The following is a 21362-nucleotide window of genomic DNA, read 5'->3' as shown; positions in this document are numbered from 1 at the left end:
TGACATGATCATGATGAGATCATGCTGGGACCATGACCCTACAGAAGTGAAGGGGTCTATATAAATTCAAAAGGTACAGGCCATGTGGCTCACCAGTCCTGAAGATAAATACTGCCACCCTTGATCAGTAAGTTAATGTTTCACATCACCACCAACCTGTGTTCCAATACTTAAGAGAAGGAAACTGAAAATCCAGGAATGAAACTGATGCTGATTCACCACTCTCCTTGTATACTAATACCAAGAGTTGCTGTGCTACATAGCCTGTAGAGAAAAGGGAGAATTTACCAGCCAATATTAAGCTGGAACGTGCCTGGCAGGAGGAAGTGACCTGATCCAACAACAGCAAACCGGGAACCATAGTGGGAAACATTGTGACAGAATGACACTGCACAGGAGCCACCAAGCCTGCCAGGCAGTAAGAGGAACCTGCAACACTAGACCCAGGACAAGGAGCTGCTCCCTCATCTTCACAAATCAGGAAGGCTCAACCTACACCATTACCAACACCAACGCTCTCCATACCCTGCGATGCCTGCACATACTTCTCAAGCGGTCTCTTAGGAGACTCAAGAATCATGACTAAAACCCCATGGCTACGGTTCTGTGCAATCGACCTGCAGAGAATCAAGTTATAAAAGCGGATACTTTGTTGTTCAGTTTGAGTGCCAAAGTTCTGTGGCCCCAGGAAACTAGTGATAAGCAGTAGTTGATAGTTATAGCCCATTAACCTCGGACTGCCCTAGAAGGTAAAGAAAAGTAATCACTGCCATCAACAGTGCAAACTTTCTTCACAACCACAGAGCAAGTGGAATACAAGTAGCAGCAGCATAGGCTTCCTATACACACAGAAAAGAGGGATGGAACAGGCAAGCAGCAGTACAAGCTCTGCACTGCAGTGTTATCACCGAGAGGGAAGCAAATCCACAGCGCACAGGAGTAGCAGCAGGGATTGGAGGGGAGAGAAATTCCAAGGAGGTGATGTGCTCTTCAGACAGCTACACATTGAATAGCTCATCGAGCAAACTGCGACGCAAACGTGCTGTAAGTGGAGTTGAAGCCTTATCAGCTCACCCTCGCCTTCGAAAAAGTCCACCTGCCAGCAGCGATTCTGAGTCCAAGAGTCTTCTGGCTGCTCAAACCTGCATACTGGTTTGCAAAGATGGGCAGGTACAAGTAGAGTGACAGTGTGTGATGGAGACTGTTCCCTGGGTTACCTTTATGTCTATAATTAACATGGCCACCTTCCAACACTTCTTACGTGTTTACATTTGGTCTGTCGCCCATCTGGAGGCAGCCTTAAGGAGGCATCCATATTGCAGACATGTCAACAGTGAATGTACGGGATGAAGTAAGAGGCAGTGAATAGGCACAGAAGAGCCCTCAAAAACCCAATTTATCACACTGATTACACTCTACAGAGGAGCACAACATCGCAGAGGAGGCTACCTGGGATCACATCAATGCAACTCATTAATGGCTGGGCGGGTGGTGATGCACTGGTTTCCATTACAGAATAATACACAGTGGGACAGCTATTTGGCAGGAGGACCTGATGGGGTGAAGGAGTACACAGTAATGCGCCTTGTCATTTCCGGCCTCCAGTTCATTTTCACACACCACCGCATATCGCCTCCAAAATCTTGCGGCTGTGCCAATCAAAGATAAAGGTTAAAAAGGCACAGTACAATAGAAAGAGCATATATATGTTCTGACCACTGTGTGGGCAGAAATGACTAAGATGAAGATGGTGAGGCCCAATTTAAGCACACTCCCATGCCTAGGTTTGCATTTTATTACATTGCTATGAACCAGGGATTGCCACATAAACACATTAAGATTAAGAGCAAGAAGAGATAGAGCGTGACAGAGTGAAAGACATACAGAACGAGAGAGGGTGAAAGGGAAGAGGTAGAGGAGCTAGAAAAAATGAAGGAGAGGAAAAATGAGAGCTAGAAGAACAGAGAGAAAGGGACGAGGAGAAGAGCAAGAGGAAAGATCATAATGAAAGAAAAAGTGACAGAATAAGAATAGTTGGAAAGAGATGGCAAGGAAAAAGAGGAAGCAGTAGCCCAACCAATAATAAGGGGAAGGGAAAAAGAACACCAGCACAGAGGAGACACAAGGTGATTGAGAACGCAAAGAAGGAGGAGGCAGGGAATCAGTGCAATCAAGAATTAAATAGTTGGCTGATGAGCAGGCAGCAAGAGAAAGCTCAAAACAGAGGATCGAAAACAGAAGAAGACTGAACGAACGACACACACTAACAAGCTGGGGCTGTCTGCTCACCTTCTGATGTCGCCCAGCGATGTCAGCACTGATTGTGCACACAAGGGCAGAGATGTCATCCACAAACCGATCAGGAAAGCGGCCAGATCGTGGTGTCTCCAGCTTGTCAGACAGGTAGAGGTGGTGCGCCATGCTCTTCACCTGTGGGCAGGAAAGCATGGGAAGGTTAGCAAGATGCACACTTCCGTAAGATCGGAACCATTCAAAGGCAGGAGTCTGGCTAAGAAATGGGTGTACGCTACACTGGGGATCGCAACAGGAGCTCCATGCCTGGTACCTTAGGACAGGAGACAAGCCAGTGCCTTAGAGGCAGCAACTGGCCCGACAGTCAGCCTGCCCCAACAGGAAACAAAAAGGCTTTGTCAAATGGAAGGCAGACTAGCAGCTGGAATAAACTGGCATAAGGCAGATACCTACCATTAGCTGGAAGAAGAACCACGCCTGGTGCAGAGCCGTCTCACGCACAACACTATTGCTCACCACCCACTGCAGTGCCAGGTCCTCATGAAGAAGCTGCACGAGTGAAGGAAAAGTGACTTGGTTACTGCAGTGGAATAGCACCCCCTTCCCTGTCTGCCATCAAGTATACAGACCTACTGAAACACGTGTGCGACACACATAAAAGTGGTGTACCGCCAAGAACCAGCCTCCTCTCCAGGTATTTAATTATAGAGGCAATCAATGTATAGACTTCAAATCCGCATACACAACCAAGAATCTAACGCCATTGAATATATGCCCCAAAACAGCAAACCAGGCCGCTCCTAAGGCATGTGGTTAGACTGACACCATGGTGTACGACAGTGACCGCCCCTGCCCCAAAGCCCAGAGACCCGTTAGCCAAAGAGCCTTGTAAAAAGAGGACTCTTTTCTAGCACATTGAAAACCAGATCACCATTAAAAATGTTATCATGCACAAACTGTGAATGTGTTTTAAAAGCTGACCCACTGAACATTTTAGAAAAGTCTTTGCACTTTTTATGGGAAGACTGCGGTTATGAAATTTACTTTGCAGTACAATTTCTGACTCCTGCTTGCCCCCCTCCCAGCACCTTCATCCAGACTTTTGCAAGGCCCCTTTGAATGGTGTATACATGAACACAAGAGAATGGAGGTGATGGTGAGGAGACAGGTGAGATGATGAAGGGCACGAAGACTGTTGCTAGGAGCCAGATCTGTGCGGCACTTTTTTGCTGTGTGAAAAGGCATGCAGGCTTATCCATGTAGGTGTCCAGGTGTCCTGTCTCCTTCTGTGAAGTCATCCCTGACCTTTGGATCCTTCTTCTAGGTCTTTGTGTCCAGAGGTAGGCCAAAGACAAATTTGTGTAAGCCTGCTTCCCCGTGTCCTTTATGGTGGACCTCTAGCCTACTCTATCGGTCCCTGTCCAGAGCTCAGAGAAAGGGGTCGAGCGCCTCGTTGAATGTATACATAGCTTACGGGCACTTCCCGCTAATGTTGCCCGTTTGTCTGGAAAGAAGCAGTGTGTAAGTCTACAGTTATTGTGCATGTAGTGATAGCTGCAAAGAGTAATGCATGCTGTGCAACTTAACATCTGCACACAAAAATGCTACTGAATTAGACTGGTGTAAAAATATACATAATTTGGCTAAACTATGAGATTTTAGTGATCTCAGACGCATGTGTGTCTGTCTGTAGAAACACAAAGACTTTGTGTGTAAGTTATTAGGGAGGGCAAACTTATGTCCCTGAACAACTAGTATGTATATATCGGAGTAATGCGACCTCCCATGTACAATAAAGCAAAGCTTTCATACAAGACTGCAGAGGTTTTGCAGAGACCTTCTCTTTACGGAAGCACCCATTATACCCTACAAACCGCCACTGTGATTGCTTCTGTGCACTGAGACAAAACCTCTTGCATGTGTGTGGGTAAAGAAGACTATCACAGTCCCTAAATTCTGGCTACCTTCTTGAACGTTGCCCTCATCTGGCCGGATGCCATGAACGATGAGCTCTCGATACAGGCCGAAATACGGTTCGGACTCCGCTCGGTGGCCTGCAAAAAGTGACATGGGACATGGAAAAAGAGGAGAAAGATGGCAGAGAAACGAGATGTTAACCAGGATGAGGTGTAGGATGTAAAAAGACAAAATGAGGGGAAACCAAGACTTGCACCTGGGGAAAGTCACTCTTAGTAGCGAGCAATGCAGCCATCCAACTCAACATACCACAAAGGATTACACAAGCATCATGGCAAACACACACACACACACACACACACACACATATGCCAGCTTCAAGGAACATCTCTTAGGCAAAAACAATATGGGCAACTTCAGCAAAAACACAGGGAATGTTTTTGAAAATAGACAGACTCATTAACATTTACACAAGGTTTGAAGCACCCCCTCAGAGACAAAATTCCCACAGATAATTTAGGGTGTGGGAAGCGGATGAGGAAAGAGTGGCCAATACATTTATGAACTCATACATAAATGCCCACAACCAGTAGGGAGATTATTCGTACGAGCCTACAGGTAAGGCCCCTAGGAAAAACAATCCCCCCAAAAAATGAAGGCCAGCTAGATTATCTGCCCGGATCGGCAGAGAAGGGATCGGGCTTCTGTAGAAGAAATACACAGTCACATGTTCGGACCACAAACCCAAAATGCACTGAGGAACAACTCTGAAAGGTAGATTGACAAAGCAATAAAATGAGAAATGTGGGAAAATATCTGTGCACATTTCATAACCTTTATGAAAGGTACTGTAGCCGTTGTGGAAGGGTCACAGTTTAAAACCAGTGAGGACCACCATTAAGTGGAGGTAACCGAAGGGGCTTGTATTATTTTCCTGTCTACGCCCTCCTATTATATATCTAGAAGGTGTATTCCTAAACATAGGAACCATGGCAGTCCCCTTGCAGGCTCAGACAGAGCACACAGCCAAGCTGAACTGAGAGAAAAACAAAGTCATGGAGTTGTTGCAAACCGCACATTGAAAAATTACCTCTTTATTAGTATCATATATTAAAAGCACAAACAAAGCTTTTAACATCTTTGTTTCCATGCAGTGATATATAAAGATCTCGACCAGAGCTCACACTTTTTTCTTCTTTTTTGCAGTGTTATACAGCGCGAACTAGACCCGAAGGTATTGAAGCGTTTTATATAAGCACCAGTTGCATTAGACAAGGACACATTCATTTTTGGTAGGCACGGGGAGATTAAGTGATCTGCCTAGAATCACAGGATGGTGAGCCGATGCAGAGATTCAAACCTGGTGCCCCAGCTCCAAAGTCAGCAGCTCTGGCCGCTACGCCACATCCTGTTCCCACACATTCTGGTGATAGGCAAGGAACAAGAAAACCAAGACATTGTACACATTCCTGGTACCTAGATAGCAATGGAATGGATAGCACTGCTTTATGCAGTTTATGTGAAATATCCATACAAAAGCACAGACATTTGTGCTTCATATTCATTTTCCCAGAAGCCCCCTTCGCCATACCAGGTGCTTCCATTTTTTTTGTGTGTTATCATTTTAATACCTTTGAAACCCAAACTGGCCTTTTGAGATATAGGCCATGTACAGCACAGTTCGCTACATCTAACCAAGGCTCTTTTCCCCTTCCCTTTTTCAGTCTGAGCTGGAAATTCAGATAGCACCTGTTGGCTTTGAATGCTTCGCGAGATAAAATCCCTCTCTCCAGACTTTTGCAAAAATACTGAAATTTGATCAGCAGCCCCTTGTTAAAGTCTCCTGTAAATTTCTAAAGCCTTGTCACCATCCTCCTCACTTCAGTGTCTGGATCTCTACTCTCCATCCATAGAAATGCAGGCAACACACTTCCACTATCTGGTGTAGGTGTCCTCACTATCAATCTTGTGCCATGCTAAACCACACACATCCTAATGGATCCCACTTTGCTTGTTGTAATTATTGCTGTGAGCCAAACTGGAGGATGGACATGGGAATACATCCACTTAGCATTTTCAATGTTTGCACTAGTTACCATATATTTTCTTACATTGTTCATCTCTTGTCCTTTTCTTTCAACTGGCCCTCTCCTTCTCTTCCATTCTCTGCATGCTCCCTCTCATTGAACTCAAACTACTATGTCACATGCATGTTTGCCTTAATCTCTATTATTGTATTTCTGCAAACTGCCCACAACCTCTCCTCTTCTGAAAGTCAAACCCTTGTCGTCTAGCTCACCTAATAAGCCCAGCAACCATCTGCATGAGCTCACATACCACCTCCGCCACCGCTAATGATCATAACTAACTCATTTTAATTTAATCTGCCACAAACAAACAAGTCAATTCATGGAATGGTTTGCTTGAGCACATAAGAATAATCCCAGTAAACAACAATGACTAACCCCTAACCTTGAGTGCTGTCCGGCATAAAACCTTTCAAGCCTCAGCAGGGGTAGTAAGCGTAATTACAATTACGTAAGGTTTCTCTTGTTCCCCCACCCCTTTGGAACTATTTGTGACTGGCCCCCTCACTTGAGAACTTCCAATTTATAATATCTCTAAAAATCCTTGTACTGCTAACACAGATAGTTGAACATCAATACGTTGACCATGATTTCTTCTAGAAATCATTACTTTCTTACCATTTCTTCTACTTACAATCCGTAACCACTTACATTTAAATATACACTAACCCTAGAACTTACAAAGTTTACAATTTTATTGGCGTTAGTAAAAAATCAATTACAAATAGGGAAGCCTAACATGCAACACATAAGAAAATTACTTACCTTCGGTAACGCTCTTTTTAGTGGATACTCCATCTAACCGCAGATTCCTCACCTTGTGAATATTAACAGGCAAGAGTCAGAGATTTTCCTTAGCATTGCTCCTGCATGCCAGAAGGCGCCATTGTGCGGTTCCGGGTCAGGATTGTCCCCGCCCCAGAAGTGATGCTGGAGTCGCCAGCATAGTGCATTGAGATCAGCTTCTTTCATGACTCTGGCTGCACCATTGGAGGCAGAGATAGGACAGTGACCAGGTCTCTAATCCGGAATCTTTTTATGGGTGGTGAATAAGAGCCCATTCCGCAGAATGGGGGAGAAGGGAGCGCAGTGAGGAATTTGCAGTTAGAGTATCAACAAGAAAAAGCGTTACCGAAGGTAAGTAATTTGCTCTTCCAATGGATACTTCTAACCGCAAATACCTTGTGGATATACCAAAGCAGTACCTCCAAAGGTCAAGGATCCATGGAATGGCGCAAACCAGAAAATCCTGCAGGACTGAGTGGGCAAATGCTCTTCCTGTCAGACCTGTCTAGGAAGGCAGTCGTGCCTCATGAATGTAAGGACTGACACTCCAATATCCAGAACAGTCACTCCGCGTGCCAACGCAGTGGTAAAAGCCTTCTCTTTTTTTGAATGGACCATCAGATCTTTCAGAGGCAGCTTTTTAGCCAGTGCATATACAGAGAAGAATCCACCTTGATGTAGCCCTTTTCTGCACTGCCTTGCCCTTTTTTGCTCCTTCAAACCCAACCAAGAGCTAATTGTTCACCTAATAGTCTTTGGTTCGAATGATATAACTTCTCAAATATCTTCAGGCGGAGCAAAGAATGCTGGAAGAGTGATAGATTGTCTCACATGAAAAGGCATCACAACTTTCAGTAGAAATGTTGCTCTTAGTATACAATAATAGCTTGTCTAAAAAAGATGAAATAGGGTGGATGAACAGATGGCTTGTAGCTCACTCACATGACAAACTGAGGTTATCCTTATGAGGAAGACTGTTTAGAGAGTCAAAAGCCTCAAGGGACAGCTGTGAATCTGCTCTAATGGAATACACATAAAGAAGGTGAGGACCAAAGTAAGGCCTCAATGCAGAATTACAAAATGTTTGGGTGGACCAGACATTCACGGAAACGTATCACAACGGATAATTTATACAAGGATGGTTGTCTAGTACATGTAAAAAAGGCGAAAGGACCAACAAGTACCTTTAACTGTGCCCAAGACAAGTCCTTGCTGAGCCAGACAGGACAAAAAGCAGATCTGACAATTTTGCTTGCAACGGGTCTGTTTGACGGGAATTCCACCAGGCCACTAACCCGTCCCAGCATTCAGCATAAACAGATTTCATAGATGGACACCTGGTTGTCAGTTTAACATCCCCTACTTAGGAAGGGAGATTGAATGCAGTCAACTGTCGCTGTTCAATCTCCATGCATTGAGGTGTACATTGCACAGGCCAGGGTGCAGAACATAGCTCTGCTGTTGTGACAGCAGATCCTCCTGAAGCAGTAGTGTAATTGGAGGACAGATGTTACTTCCCAGAAGTTCTGAGTACCAGACTTTCATGGCCAAATCTGGAGCTACTAGGATGACCTGGGTCCAGAGGTAGCAGTGGAAAAGCATACAGGAGTCCCAAGCCCCTCTCTAAGCATAATGCATCTCCAAGAAAGAGCTTACTTGGGAACTCCGATGTGCAAAAGTGTTGAAACTTGCACGTTATCAGTGGTAGCCAGGGATCTCCCAATTGCTTAAAGAAGTGCTGCTCTGTTTGCGCATGTGGCTGCCATTCGTGATCCATGAGAATTTGCCGACTGAGTAGGTCTGCCCTGTTGCTTAGAGATCCCACAGGGTGGTTCACAACCAGAGAGATGCCCAGCTGACTCAGCCAGTTTTAGAGGCAGAAGACTTCCTGGCAGAGGATCGAGGACACCATTCTGCCCTGCTTGCTGCAATATCACATGGCGTTGGTGTGGTCACTAAGGACCTGGACCAGTGTTCCTTTGCTAAATGTTAAGAAGTTCTTCAACACCAAGCGGATAGCCAGCAACTCCAACAGACTGATGCGGAGGTGAGACTACACAGGAGACCATAGTCCCCTGATCTCCACCTCCCCAAGATAACCTCCCCAAACCAACAGTGATGCAACAGTTACCAACATCACCTCTGGGTGGGGTAAGCCGAGGAGTCTGCGCCGGTCCAAGTGCAGTCAAGTAGCCACACTGCAGATTTTTAGCAATCTCCTCCAATACCTGGATGTAATCCATCAGGTTTCCTAAGTGCTGAGCCCACTGAGACTTCGGATCCACTGAAAAGCCCTCATGTGCCATCTGTGTAGGTCACCAGCAGGATGCAGAAGGCCAAGAGGACAAGACGTATCAGAGTCACTTTCATTGAGACCTAGAGCAAGTCTAAAACATCGGGATCATAGCCCAGATGTCCGGACTTGCTGAACTGGAGGGAAGGTTCAAAATTGCATGACATGCAGAACATCTCTGATGATCGAGAGTCTGTGCAAAGGAGTAAGTTGTGACCTCAGCACATTGATAGAGAACCCAAAGATGTGAGGAGTGCCCTGTCGTCTCGAGGTGGTCTACGACAGTCTGTGGCAAGCTCACATTTAACAGTCAGTCGTCAAGGTAGACGAAGACTGGTACAGCTAACCTCCGAAGATGTTCTGCAACCAACACCATCACTTTTGTGAACATTCAAGGAGCAATAATAAGGCCGAAGGGGAGCGCAACAAACTGAAAATGCTCCGGGAGCCCCCTGAACTGAAGGTAATGCTTGTTGATTGCAGATGGGGATGTGGAAATGGACGTCCTCATGGTCCAGTGCCATCATTCAGTGTTTGGATCCAGTGCAGATAGAAATTGGGTCAACATAAGCATCTTGAATAAGTCCTTTCTCAGAAACAAATTGAGAGGGCAATATTTAAGATAGGACGGAGGCCACTGTTGTTCTTCAGCACTAGAAAATGAAGGGAGCAGCATTCAGTCCCTATTTCTAATAATGGGACTCTCTTAATGGCTCTTGTGTCCAAGAGAGCCAGGATTCCTGTCGTAAAATGGACAAGTGGCCCTCTGACAGCCGTTCTGGTACAAGCAGAATATGTGGCAAAGTGAGAACGAATGGTAGGGCACATTACTGCTATACTACTTGAAGTACACATCTGTCGGATGTGATGCCCTGCCACCTGTGGAGATATCTTATCCTGCCTCCCACATGGTGGCCTTGTACTGGCGAGGGCAAACTAAAGCAGAGTTGTGGCAAAAGCGGGAGGGGTAGGGGACTGGGCAGTGCAATGCCCTTGGGGTCTGGACTATGTCAGCCCGATCCCCTTCCCAAGCACTCAAAAGGACAGGGGAATCTGTTGCTGTGGGCATTTGCATTGTCTTTGCACCAAGCCCCTTCTGAAGTCTCAAAAGGGGTGAAACTCCTAGGCATACTGCCACATGTACGGAGAAAGACAGAGGGACAACGCTGTGGCCCTGCTCTCTACGGGTACACCACAATCCCAGAGTTCCTAAGACGTGCAACAACCCCCACCATCACCTTGATGAAGATTGAAGTAAATCCAAAGAACTTAAATTGGTAGTGAGTGAACTCCACCACAAACCACAGGTACTTCCTGTGCGACCGCAGGATCGGTATATGAAAGTACACATCCTGCAGGTTGAGGGACACCATCCACTCTTCACCCAGAATTCCAAATCCCGCACCAAAAGGATCTGCGGCAAGGGCAGAATCGTGACCTTTCTCTTGCGCAGGTAATAGTTCTGGAGCCTGAGGTCTAGGATCGGACAAAGGCTACTGGTGTCCTTCTCAGGAATCAGGAACTATCAAGAATAGATCCCCCGGCCCAATTCATGCTCTGACAATGGTTCCACTGCTCCCCTCTGAGGCAGGACCGCCACTTCCTGCTGCAGGACTGGTAGATAGACCTCGCATAGAAGGGAATTCTGTAGGCAGATACTGTGGGGGTGCTGCTGGAAGAGTAGGTGCACCTCTATTACACAACCTACGGGGCCCACTGGTCTGCAGTTATGGCCATCCAAGCATGCAGAAAAAAGGATGCCCATCCTCCCAACAGCATAATGTGCTACTTCACCGATAAACTACTGCAACTTCCTTGGTGGTGTGAAGCAGGATTAGGAAGGCTGAACTAGATGGCCGTGTCTGTTGCCTCTGCCCTGTAATGCGAAAAAGGGGCCTTTGCTTTAGCTGGCCAGCCAGAATTGATTGGCAATGCCAGAACTGAAAACTCTTAGTAAAGGCTTTTGGTCTTTGAACGGAACAAAAGTCCTTGGTTGATGGCTGCAGCCCAATCTTGCAGTGGCTTAAACTTCCTTGAACAGTTCCAGTGTTGCATCTGCTTTCTGAGAAAAAAGGCGCTCAGCAACCAAGGGCATGTCCATGAGCGTGTTATTAGCCTTGGCCGAGAACCCTGTTGAGTACAGCTAGGCATGTCATCTTAAAGCCAAAGGAAAAACTCAAAGCTCTGGAACTGCATTCAACTGTATCCAGGCCTACCCAGATTACGAGGCAGGAAGCATCCTGCCCATCACAAACCAAATCCGCAAAGTGGCGCCTGAGCTGCTCAGGTAGGTTGTAGACCACCATCACTGCCATATTCCAAAAGGCATGGGAGTAACGCCTCAATAAACAAGTTGCATTCAGGCAACAGAGCATATGGCTGCCTGCGGAAAAAGCTTTTTTCCCCACTTCCTCCAGCTTTGTTCAACTCCCTGTTTTAGGGTTGTGGAGGATGCCTGCACCTCGAACCTTTGGGTGTAGGACGAGACAAAAACGGGGTGTCTCCAGGAGCTGGCCTGTAGTACAGTGCTATGATTCGGTTCACCGCTGGCATGAGGTGTGCTTAGACCACAGCTCTTTAACAGCTGCCACAACAGCTTTAACAGTGAGAAGAGGTTCTACAGCAGAGGCAGCCAACTGCAGCACACCAGTTAGTATATTAAACTTGTGTTCAACTAAGGAGAGCAGAAGCTCAAGCACTTTACCTGACTTAAGTAAAGGATGCCATTTCTGCTGGCCCTGGGCCAAGGGTTGGATACATGTCAATATCTGGTGATTTAGCTAGCCCACTGGCATTCTGAAGGGCCAAAAGATCTGAGGCTTCAGAGGAGGGTAGGGGCTCAGTGTCATCAAAGTCCACCTGGCCATCTGGGGATTGATGGTCTAAATCAGAGCTAAAAAATGTATAGATTGTGTTCCAGTAAGGACTTTGGGCAATGGCTGCCTCTTGATATTCTTCTACGGGTGTCTGGATTTCATCTCCTACAAAGGTGGCAGGACAGATTCTTGAGGAGGTGGTGGAGGTCCTAACGGCACTTAGACCGGGCCGATGCCGGAAGTGATGCTGAGATCAGAGTCTGAATCAACATAGAAAGTGGCAACACCATCAAGGTTCCTGGCATTGGCTTGGACCCTGGCGGTGTTGAGAGGAATACGTACAGCACCAGCGGGACACTTGGAGCCAGACAAGGGATGTCGAGTAGAGCCCCATACAGTCCCCTGGTGCTGACTAGCAGAACAGAGGGGGCTGCCACTGTCCAGAGAATGTTCAGCATTACCTGAAACAAGAAGGCTAGATCTGTCCTGGTAACTTGGAGCACGCTGGCATCGTCAGAGGTACTGTGAGAGGCTGCCAGTGCCAATGCTGGAAATCCTAGGGGACAACGGCACTAACTCCGGCTCTGGAGAGGATGGAGCCAAGGGTGAAGCACAAGGTGAAGGCTTACATCTAGACTTCGACCCTCTGGAATAAGAGGAGTGTTTCTTTTTTTCCTTGAGATGCCTCTTCATTCTACCTCGAGGACTTTGAGAAAGGGGAAAAGCGAGATGGAAATCTGACCTTGCCCTGGTCTTTAGGGAGTGCCCTCGACCTCCGATGTCCCCTAGGGTGCTCCCAGGCCCAGGACATAAACAGCTTTGCTTCCTACTCCTTAATGGCCTTTGAGCTCATTCAGAGGCAAAGGTGGGACGATGAAGAGTTGTGCCTTGACACAAGACACCACAGACAATCATTATGTAAATTTGTGATGGACATCTCTCCATCACACCTGTAGCAGGGTTTAAACTCAGACTTATTTGGTGGCGACATGTCCATAGCAAAAACTAAAACACTTTAGGAGAGCAAACATTTCTTCACCTCAGAGTTGAGGAGAGAAGCTCAAACCTACATTGAAAGGTGTAGGAAAAAAGGAACTGATGTCCGGGTGGATTCTGAATGACTCGAATCAATTCACCAAAACTCCACTTCCAGAGTCGAGACACAGCCAGTACCCCTCTATCGGTGCCAGAGAGCTATGTCTGACGTTTCTGGATTCAGTCTGGCTCCTGGAATATTCAAAAGTGAGGAATCTGCAGGTAGAAGCATCAGTCAGAAGCTAATTTTGGAAAGAACTGCTATACTTTTTGAATCAATCACAAGCCGTAATCCAATGCTCTCTGTAATCCTGTCAGTTTCCTTCGGGGAAAGGCCCACGCTGTATAATACCCATAACAACCCCCCCCCCCCTCAAAATAAATAAATTACAGTAAGATATTTTTAACAGAAAGATAATGTACAAGCTGAGAATAGCAGCAGAGAGCAAAGATGCATGTTCCCAACTACCGTGTATGACAAGCATGATTTTTCAAGATCAGCCCAGCTCTTGTCCAGTCATCTACCATTTGATGGTGCCCTCTTTCTCACTGCGACACTCCAAACAGATTGTAGGATATTCCGAATAGTGTTGCTCGATTGCGGCTAAACATTCCACAACGTAAATCCATCAGTAAACAGGTCTGTGGTTTACACTCGCTTTCAGTTCATATAAGAGTGATTTTTAATGCTTTGTGCATCTGTAACAAATCCCTACCAAGCAAAGACCCTGCTGATATCAGGGCACACATTACACCATACCGCTTGGTGCAGATTCTTCGTTCCTCCTCGGCCTTGCGACTATCTGTTCCGAGGTACAAAAAAGCTCGAACTGGAGGAAGAGCTTTCTTCCACCACTCCACTACAATCTAGAATGATTTTTTTCCTTTTTTTTTTTTTTTATATCAGAGCAGAAACCAATTACTTGATTTTCAGAAAGAAAATTAAAACATGGCTGCTTAATGGAGTCCATCATCATCGGCTTCTCATAGCTAGCACCAGGACACCCTAAATGGTTATTTGCTGCACTTTATAAATACTACAACATTCATACTCTCACTGCATTACAATTCCCTCTCCCTCTATTTATTCAGTGATCTCTTTGTTTGAGTGTGGATTCTCCTACATTGTACAATTCTGCTCTCCCATCCTCAGGCCAGGACAAGTTCTCTAAAAACAACTTCAACATATAGCAATGAGCTAAGAGAAACGTACATAATAATCTGGTTACATATCTGTAACAATAGTTATGAGATTGAAACTCTTCTATATTCACATGCTGTGCCTTATTCTACCACCTAATGGTTGGATCTTGTGAAGCCTTCAAAATAAAGTACTAATTTTGGGCTTTGTCCACGAGCAGAGAAATTTCGAAACCCAGTGAAGTCAACCTTATGCACACAATGCATTAATGCATTGCCATCTTTACAGTCTGCTTTTCTTTGAAGAAAACCTCTCAGTCCTCTTCCAGTGTTCCCTGACCTTCGATCCATTAAGCATTGTGAGCAATCCATTCTTTCCATTTTATTAATGTTTAACTTTACAGCTTAACTACTCAGCAAGCTATTTTATTACAGCCTTAAGTGTAAGGTGCAGGGAGGACAAGAACTAAAGTGGCCAGCCTAAGTAAAACTTTAGGGGGGCCCAAAAAGAAATGCAGCAAGTGGGTCTTATGTTTTGGGCATACAGTACTGTCTGAGGCTTGTAATGGGGATGCTCCCACTCCGCCTCTTCCCCAGAATACCCAAACCTACCGCTCATCCAGTCATTTGATTAGCTGACTATTGCTTGAATGAAGAGACAAAGGAGCCAAAATAGCAGTGGGTATCTCTTTCTCACTAGAGCCCGGGTGTTCAACATAGGTCCAGTTAGGCTAGATCTATGACTGATTTTCCGGATAACAACCGACATTGTAAATGTGTTGATTTACAATCACTGAATATAAATGCATTTTATCTTGAAAATCTGGCATGGATCCTGCCCTCCTAGGCCTAGGTTAGGCATTCCAAGCACAGGTTCTAAATGTTCTCTCGGTCAGAAGGGAAATTAGTACATTATTCAATTCAGGACTATGGACACACTGAAGTTGTAGGACCTTGGTTGAAAGGCATCAGAAGTCTAGGGAAAATAGTGTCTAGCACAAGACAGGCAAGGCCATGACAACCAATAAGGTTCAACTTGTTATCTTCTGACAAAGCAATAGCCGAGAGCCACTCCAAACTTTGAAGGAAAGTCATCGGCAAGGCAGATGGTGCACAATGCAGACTCCCCTCATCAACAATGTCAATTAGCTTAACATACCTAAGTGATGTAATACTATTGGCTTTTCACAAGTGGTTGATTTCTAAATCAGAGCTCAGCTTTCTATGGCAGAAAGATTACCTGCATTGGATCTCTCCCGCAGGGATATTTAGAATATGCAACCTACCTTATCACGACTTTTTAACTGATAAATAAAAATATATAGGATGAATTAAAATGTCTTTGTTCGGAAATGCATAGAACACTTAAAATTATGTGGATGAATATATTTATAGCTTTTTATATGGTGATAATGTCTGTTTTGCGCTTTAAAGTTTGCTATTACCCAATTTAATGCTACTCCACTGACCAACTGAACAAGGATTAAAAGATGATTTAAACTCATGGCCTGCTCGTCACACAGGCATAACTAAAGTGTAAATGTTTAATGAATGTCGTCATCTTGCCGGCATTGTGCCACTGCAATGGTCCTTGAAATTGCTATTAAAAAAGTGAGGCATCTTTAAATCACTCAAAGAAAGCAGGCTAAATCTTTGGCTTTTCCATGTTTAACAAGTTCCAAATCCATGCAAGAAAACTATTTTCATTCTGTTTACTCTGTTTAGGGCATTTAAGCAGCTCAGTCTTTTTAAACAATGTTAGGACATTCAGAGCAGAAGGAACAGCACCAAAACTGGAACTGAGAGACAAGGTCATTGGAACATAGTAACAGAAACTGCACAAGAAGTTAAAATAAACGCCGCTGCCAAGTTCACTGTGTGACATGGGGAAAGGCCAATAGTCCTGTATACCCCTTCACAAAGTATACCAGAAAAGCATACACACAATACAAATGCTACTGTACAACATAAAAGATATTTTAACCAGGATCTCAGGATTAAGAAGTAGTTCCTATAATTCATTTGGCGCCCATCTGCTCAACGTATCAAGATGACGTACTGTTTCAGCAATACCGTCCAACATACAAGGGGGGGTGAGTTCTTACTTAAGCGATTTAACTCAAATATCTCAAACATCATTAGAAACAAACTATAACATTTACAGGTTTTGATAAGGAAACCCTGGGAAGTACTTGTATAATGTATTAATTAACCACACACAATTTTGTACAGATACATGGGAACTGTATCAAGCTGCTGAAAGACCGATCTGCTGTTGATCACTAGTATGGGCAGCCCGAACTTACTAGTAGGTGGAGCCACTGGCATCATTCATCTGTAAATGGCTTCTGACGAGTGCACATTTTCACAGATGATAGCTGGTCAACTGGTTGCAGATTCTGGCCATAGAACAACTAAGAGATGCCCCAAACACATTTGACTCAAACCCAAGAAGAGCAGCATCACTCATAGCTGAGGCACCTCAGCTGTGCATTCTGTGGGCATGAGGTCCTCCAACAATGTTTCAGGGGGGAATGGTGTTTAGGTTGTAGACTTATAGTGGTAGTGTGCTTCTTCGGAACCTGCAGGTGGTTTGGAGTACAGGAAATGAGAGCAAGAGTGCAGGAAAAGCACAGACTTCGAACACTGGTCCTTGAGATCGCTGCTATCCCTATGCGTATGTTCAACCTCTTTCAGATGTCTTCCACATGCAGCTGGCACCGCCACTGGGATAATCAACATCCAGAAAATATTGCCTTTCCATAAATGTGCTGCCTATGCTGGTGAATTCACCGGCCCATTAGCCTTCATGAAAGGTCAGCAGACTTTCAATACCTTTAATTTACACATTCGTTCCCTCAGTCAGTTCATCAAAGCAGAAAAACATTGCCATTCTTTTTCAGGACCACTCACATTCTGGCAGCTACAATTTGGTGTGCACTCACCCGCTAGACAAACTAGGTGAAGGCACTTTACCTTTTAAGCTGTCCCACTTCTGGGGTCCACACAGGTTCAAAGAATTTTTAGTTTATCACATATTTTTCAGCTGTTCTCGCCTCCTAGCCCATAAAATCTCATAGCACTCACATTCCAGCCCCCAGTAACTTTGGACATGCTCACTGCCAAGCCCAGATTTATTGAAGGCATTCTCGGACCTGCTCTAACCACCGCTGGGATAAGAGCACGGAAAACCAGAAACCGAATTCATGGAGCTCAAGAATGGGAATAAGCAGAGAGGAGGAAGAGGATGAAATGGCAATGAAGGAGGAGTGATGGCCGATGGGTTCTTGACAGAGATAAGCATTCGGTACAAGGCGGAGGGTGCGAGGGCGCAGCCCCACTGGCAGGACGTGAAATTGGCACCTGTTTGAGGTCGGCACTGGAGTTGGGGTGGTTCCGACGTAGCACGGCCTTCGGGCCTCCAGGGGCATATGCAGAGTTCACCCACGAGTGAGAACGGTCCATTCCCTGTGGAAAGGCGAAGGGCGGCGTCCAGGAGAGAGCAGCAAGATTTGTCACAAAAGAGAAAGACAGCATAATCCAGAGTTCCCAGACAAGAAGAAAGTCCCCAGCACATAAGAAGACAGACAGCAGCCCACAGTATACCCCAAGAGATAGGAACAACCCATCCTCTTCTCTACACAAGGAATCTCCAAGGTGAAACGTAACCCACTTAGAAACAGAACTGACACCTTGCACATATGCACCACAGAATTAGAGCCCACATGAACATTCTACCCCCCTAAGATAGATCTGTCTGGAAATGAGATAGCTGAGACTCACCTCTGGGCCAGGACAGAGCCCACCCATTCCAAGAGTTTACAACTCACACCCACAGCATAAGGAGGTCCCAAGTCCCACAGGAGAAACCACTCTACCTTGGACAGATCTTGATATGCTTTAAAGGAGAACATTAAAGCAGAGTAGATGGTTCTCACATACCTCACATAAAGCCCCTCACTCTTGCCTTGCAGAAACCCCTCTATTCTTGCACTGAGATCAACACAGAGCTCTGCTAATGCACCTCAATAATGATACGCAGAACCCTTGCAATTCTTGAATAAGGATACACTACTGTCTGAAACCCTTCCTTGTGTCTTTACCCAAGACACAAAACCACTATCTCAACTGGATGATATAGGGTGAGAGTGCCATCACCTTACCTTGCTCCCAATGATCCTTTGTACCTCCTCATCTGGAGAGTTGGGCGTAGTTGCAAGGTCTGGGTTGCTGTTGCTGATGCTCTTCGACCTGGAGAGGTTCAAGCTGCTTGGTCGAGCTGTGGTTCGTGACAAGGTGGCGTACTGGATCGGACCCCCATGGGGGGAAGTGGCGGACACTGATATTCAAAAACCAAAAAACAATGTGAGCAGAATGACTCAGAGGAACAGAGTGAAGAACAGGTAAGGAGACAAAGAGAGAAACGGACAGATTGGGCAGCAGAAGTGGAGATGCTGTATTTTGTAGATCAAGAGCGATGCAGCCCCAACCAGGCATCCCTTACCTGTTGCAGGGGCCCCAGGTTCTGCACTGGGCAGGTGGAAGCTGTAGTAGATATAGGATGCCAGGAGGTGGTTCCGGCCGTGCTGGTCCTGGTTCCCCTCCAGGTCTTTGTGAATCTGGTCTACGATGTGTGCCATGGCTTCAAAGGCAGCACGGCCAAGGTTCACTACCAGGAAGAGACAGATAAACAGGTGAGGAGTGCAAGTATGCGTAACAAAGGCACAAATCCTTCTCTCATTACACCACATTCACACAATGGTCTACGCACCAGTAGCTGGTGCTTGTTAGGCAGAACTCAAATCAAGTCACTTTGAAGGTCTACCCAATCAGAGTTCCTAAAGCCGCAGCTCAATTTGGGCAAACCTTAACAGACACTAAACAATGTGCTTGACAGTGGCACAACAGGAGGAACATAAATGTGGCAACCGCTAGGTCTGCCCCCATATAACATTTCTTTAAACGTGGTATGGTGGAGGACTGTGTGGAGGGTTTGGGGATTCAAGGGAAATGTGTGCTGTTGGAGAGGCCATTTTGCACATGCCAGACTGGGAGGTTGCCCATGTTCCTCCAGCTGGCTGTCCAATTTGGCAATGCTTGCACAAGCTGTGGGTATGAAGGAATTGATAACGCATTAGCACTGCTGCCTGGGCAGCAAGGAGGCACATCCTGAAGCTATGAAGCTTGGTGCAGCGCTAAACGCCTTACCGTCTTGGCCTGATAAAAGTGTTGTACATTTGTGCACTACATTGGGAGGCACTGCCTCCTTCCTGTCCTATTGCCAGCATTTGATTCACGAGAATCCGGCTGAAGAGCAGCAGAATTAGCAAACGTGTGAGGAAAACGGCAACAAATGCTCTGCAAGTGGCTGCAGGGTCAAGAACGTTCTAATTTAGGATAGCCCACTGCCCCATCCAGAGGAGAAGGGAAAATGCAGAAGCTGGGTGAAGCTGTACTGAAACAAATGATCCAGGCTCTAAGGTACGCCAACCAGGATGCCAAGCAATTTAAAGGCCTTCCACAGCGTGGTTTCAGAAAGGAAAGAGAAACCTACACCAAAACGAAGGTAAGTACTGAAGAGAAGATTAGGAGGCTGGAGGTGGATAGGTAAAGTGCATTTTGCTAGGAACAAAATCACCAGTCATTTTCTCGTCCACTACAACACTCCGTCAATTCAGTACATTTCAAATACATGTGCTGCTAAAAACAAGACCAAGCAAAACATTTACCTTCAACAATATAAAGTTGTCCAAACTCCCCACCTGATGACCATCTCACGTCCCGCTTATTGCAGAACTAAGTAAAATAACTATGCTAAATCATGTCTTATCATTTTAAGTGATTGTGGGAGCAGAGGTGGTAATAGTCAGAGAGGAGCTATGTTGTACAGTGCTTAATTTTACAGTCTAAATTTCTGAGCTTTTATTTCTGTAGTCTACATTATGACATGCAACCTATCTAGGCTCAATGCATAAGGCAATAGGGCAATAACCTCCCAGTCACCAACCAACAAAAAATAAAAATAAAAACAAGCGTGGGTAAAGCCAAAAGGTCTGACAATTATATGGTATGTGGACTGAGATTTTGGATACATGTTCTTCGCCACACACCTGTCATCCAGTACTGGGCGCAGTCATTGCAGTTTGTTTTTGTTCAAAGCAGACATTTTGGTTTCAAGTTGACTTGTCATCCCTTCCTGAAATCCACAATCCACCAGGACATAAACTCCACGTTAAATTGGGTTTTTCCCTATACAGAAGGGGAAAGTATACATACTGTTGCGAAGCAGGACAATTTATATGTACTGGTGGATTGTGAATCTGATTTGCTCTGTAATTGCTAGTCCAAATATCTTATGATGCATTTGAATTGCTGCAAACCGATTGTTACAGGTAAGTAATTTATCCTACTTGCTGCATGTGCTGTTATAGATAACATGCCTTGCATAGGCTAAAAAAGAAGTGCCCTTTTCCCCTTTGCCCTAACGGAGTGGATTTCAAGCAGTTGTGAATTATGTTTGGAACAAAGTTTCAAGGACAGTTTGCCCAACTTGTGACCCCTTGCGGGTGTGAAGAACAAGTTACTTACCTTCGGTAACGATGTATCTGTAAGAAACATTAGTTAGTTAGATTCCTCACCTTAGAATATCCCCAGGCGTCAGACTGGATCCGGAAGATTTTTCGTCAGCAATACCCCTTGCGCGTCGCTAGGCGTCGTCTGCGGCTCCGCGTCCGTCGTCGGCGTCGTGCGCCGGAATGACGTCGTCCGAGTACTTAGACGCCGCCCTCGCGCGCTGACGTCAGTTCTTGTACATAGCCTTCCGCGCCAGGAACGCAGAGCCATGCAAGAGACCGACACTGGTGCCAAAAAATTCTAGGGCCCTGAAAGGGATAGCCTTAACCCTAGATGTCAGTTCGCAGAACGGGGAGGATGGGTGGGTCGGTGAGGAATCTAACTAACTAATGTTTCTTACAGATACATCGTTACCGAAGGTAAGTAACTTGTTCATCTGAAAGAAACACGTTAGTTAGATTC

At 45.6% G+C, this 21362-nt stretch overlaps 2 protein-coding genes across 4 annotated transcripts in view; one reads left to right on the top strand and one right to left on the bottom strand.

Annotated features, from left to right (window-relative positions):
* The window catches only part of DOCK6 (dedicator of cytokinesis 6), a 409103-nt gene that overhangs the window by 222806 nt on the left and 164935 nt on the right, over positions 1-21362 (bottom strand). For 2 of the 3 annotated variants that reach the window (XM_085600639.1, XM_085600640.1), the window contains exons 21-26: positions 18832-18996; positions 18491-18666; positions 17691-17795; positions 4218-4307; positions 2707-2802; positions 2290-2430 (exon numbers count right to left, since the gene is read on the bottom strand). In XM_085600639.1, the coding sequence (XP_085456765.1) occupies positions 2290-2430; positions 2707-2802; positions 4218-4307; positions 17691-17795; positions 18491-18666; positions 18832-18996 (773 nt within the window). The remainder of the gene's footprint in view (positions 1-2289; positions 2431-2706; positions 2803-4217; positions 4308-17690; positions 17796-18490; positions 18667-18831; positions 18997-21362) is intronic. The other variant, XM_085600641.1, reaches the window with a different exon arrangement.
* Positions 1-21362, top strand: part of ANGPTL8 (angiopoietin like 8) — a 132521-nt gene that overhangs the window by 49151 nt on the left and 62008 nt on the right. The gene's annotated exons all lie outside the window — the stretch shown is intronic.

The sequence above is a fragment of the Triturus cristatus genome, chromosome 4_2 (genome assembly GCF_964204655.1).
Source record: "Triturus cristatus chromosome 4_2, aTriCri1.1, whole genome shotgun sequence".
In the NCBI taxonomy this organism is placed as follows: Eukaryota; Metazoa; Chordata; class Amphibia; order Caudata; family Salamandridae; genus Triturus; species Triturus cristatus.
Note: the sequence above shows the minus strand (reverse complement) of the source record. Positions and strands in the feature narration are given on the sequence as shown.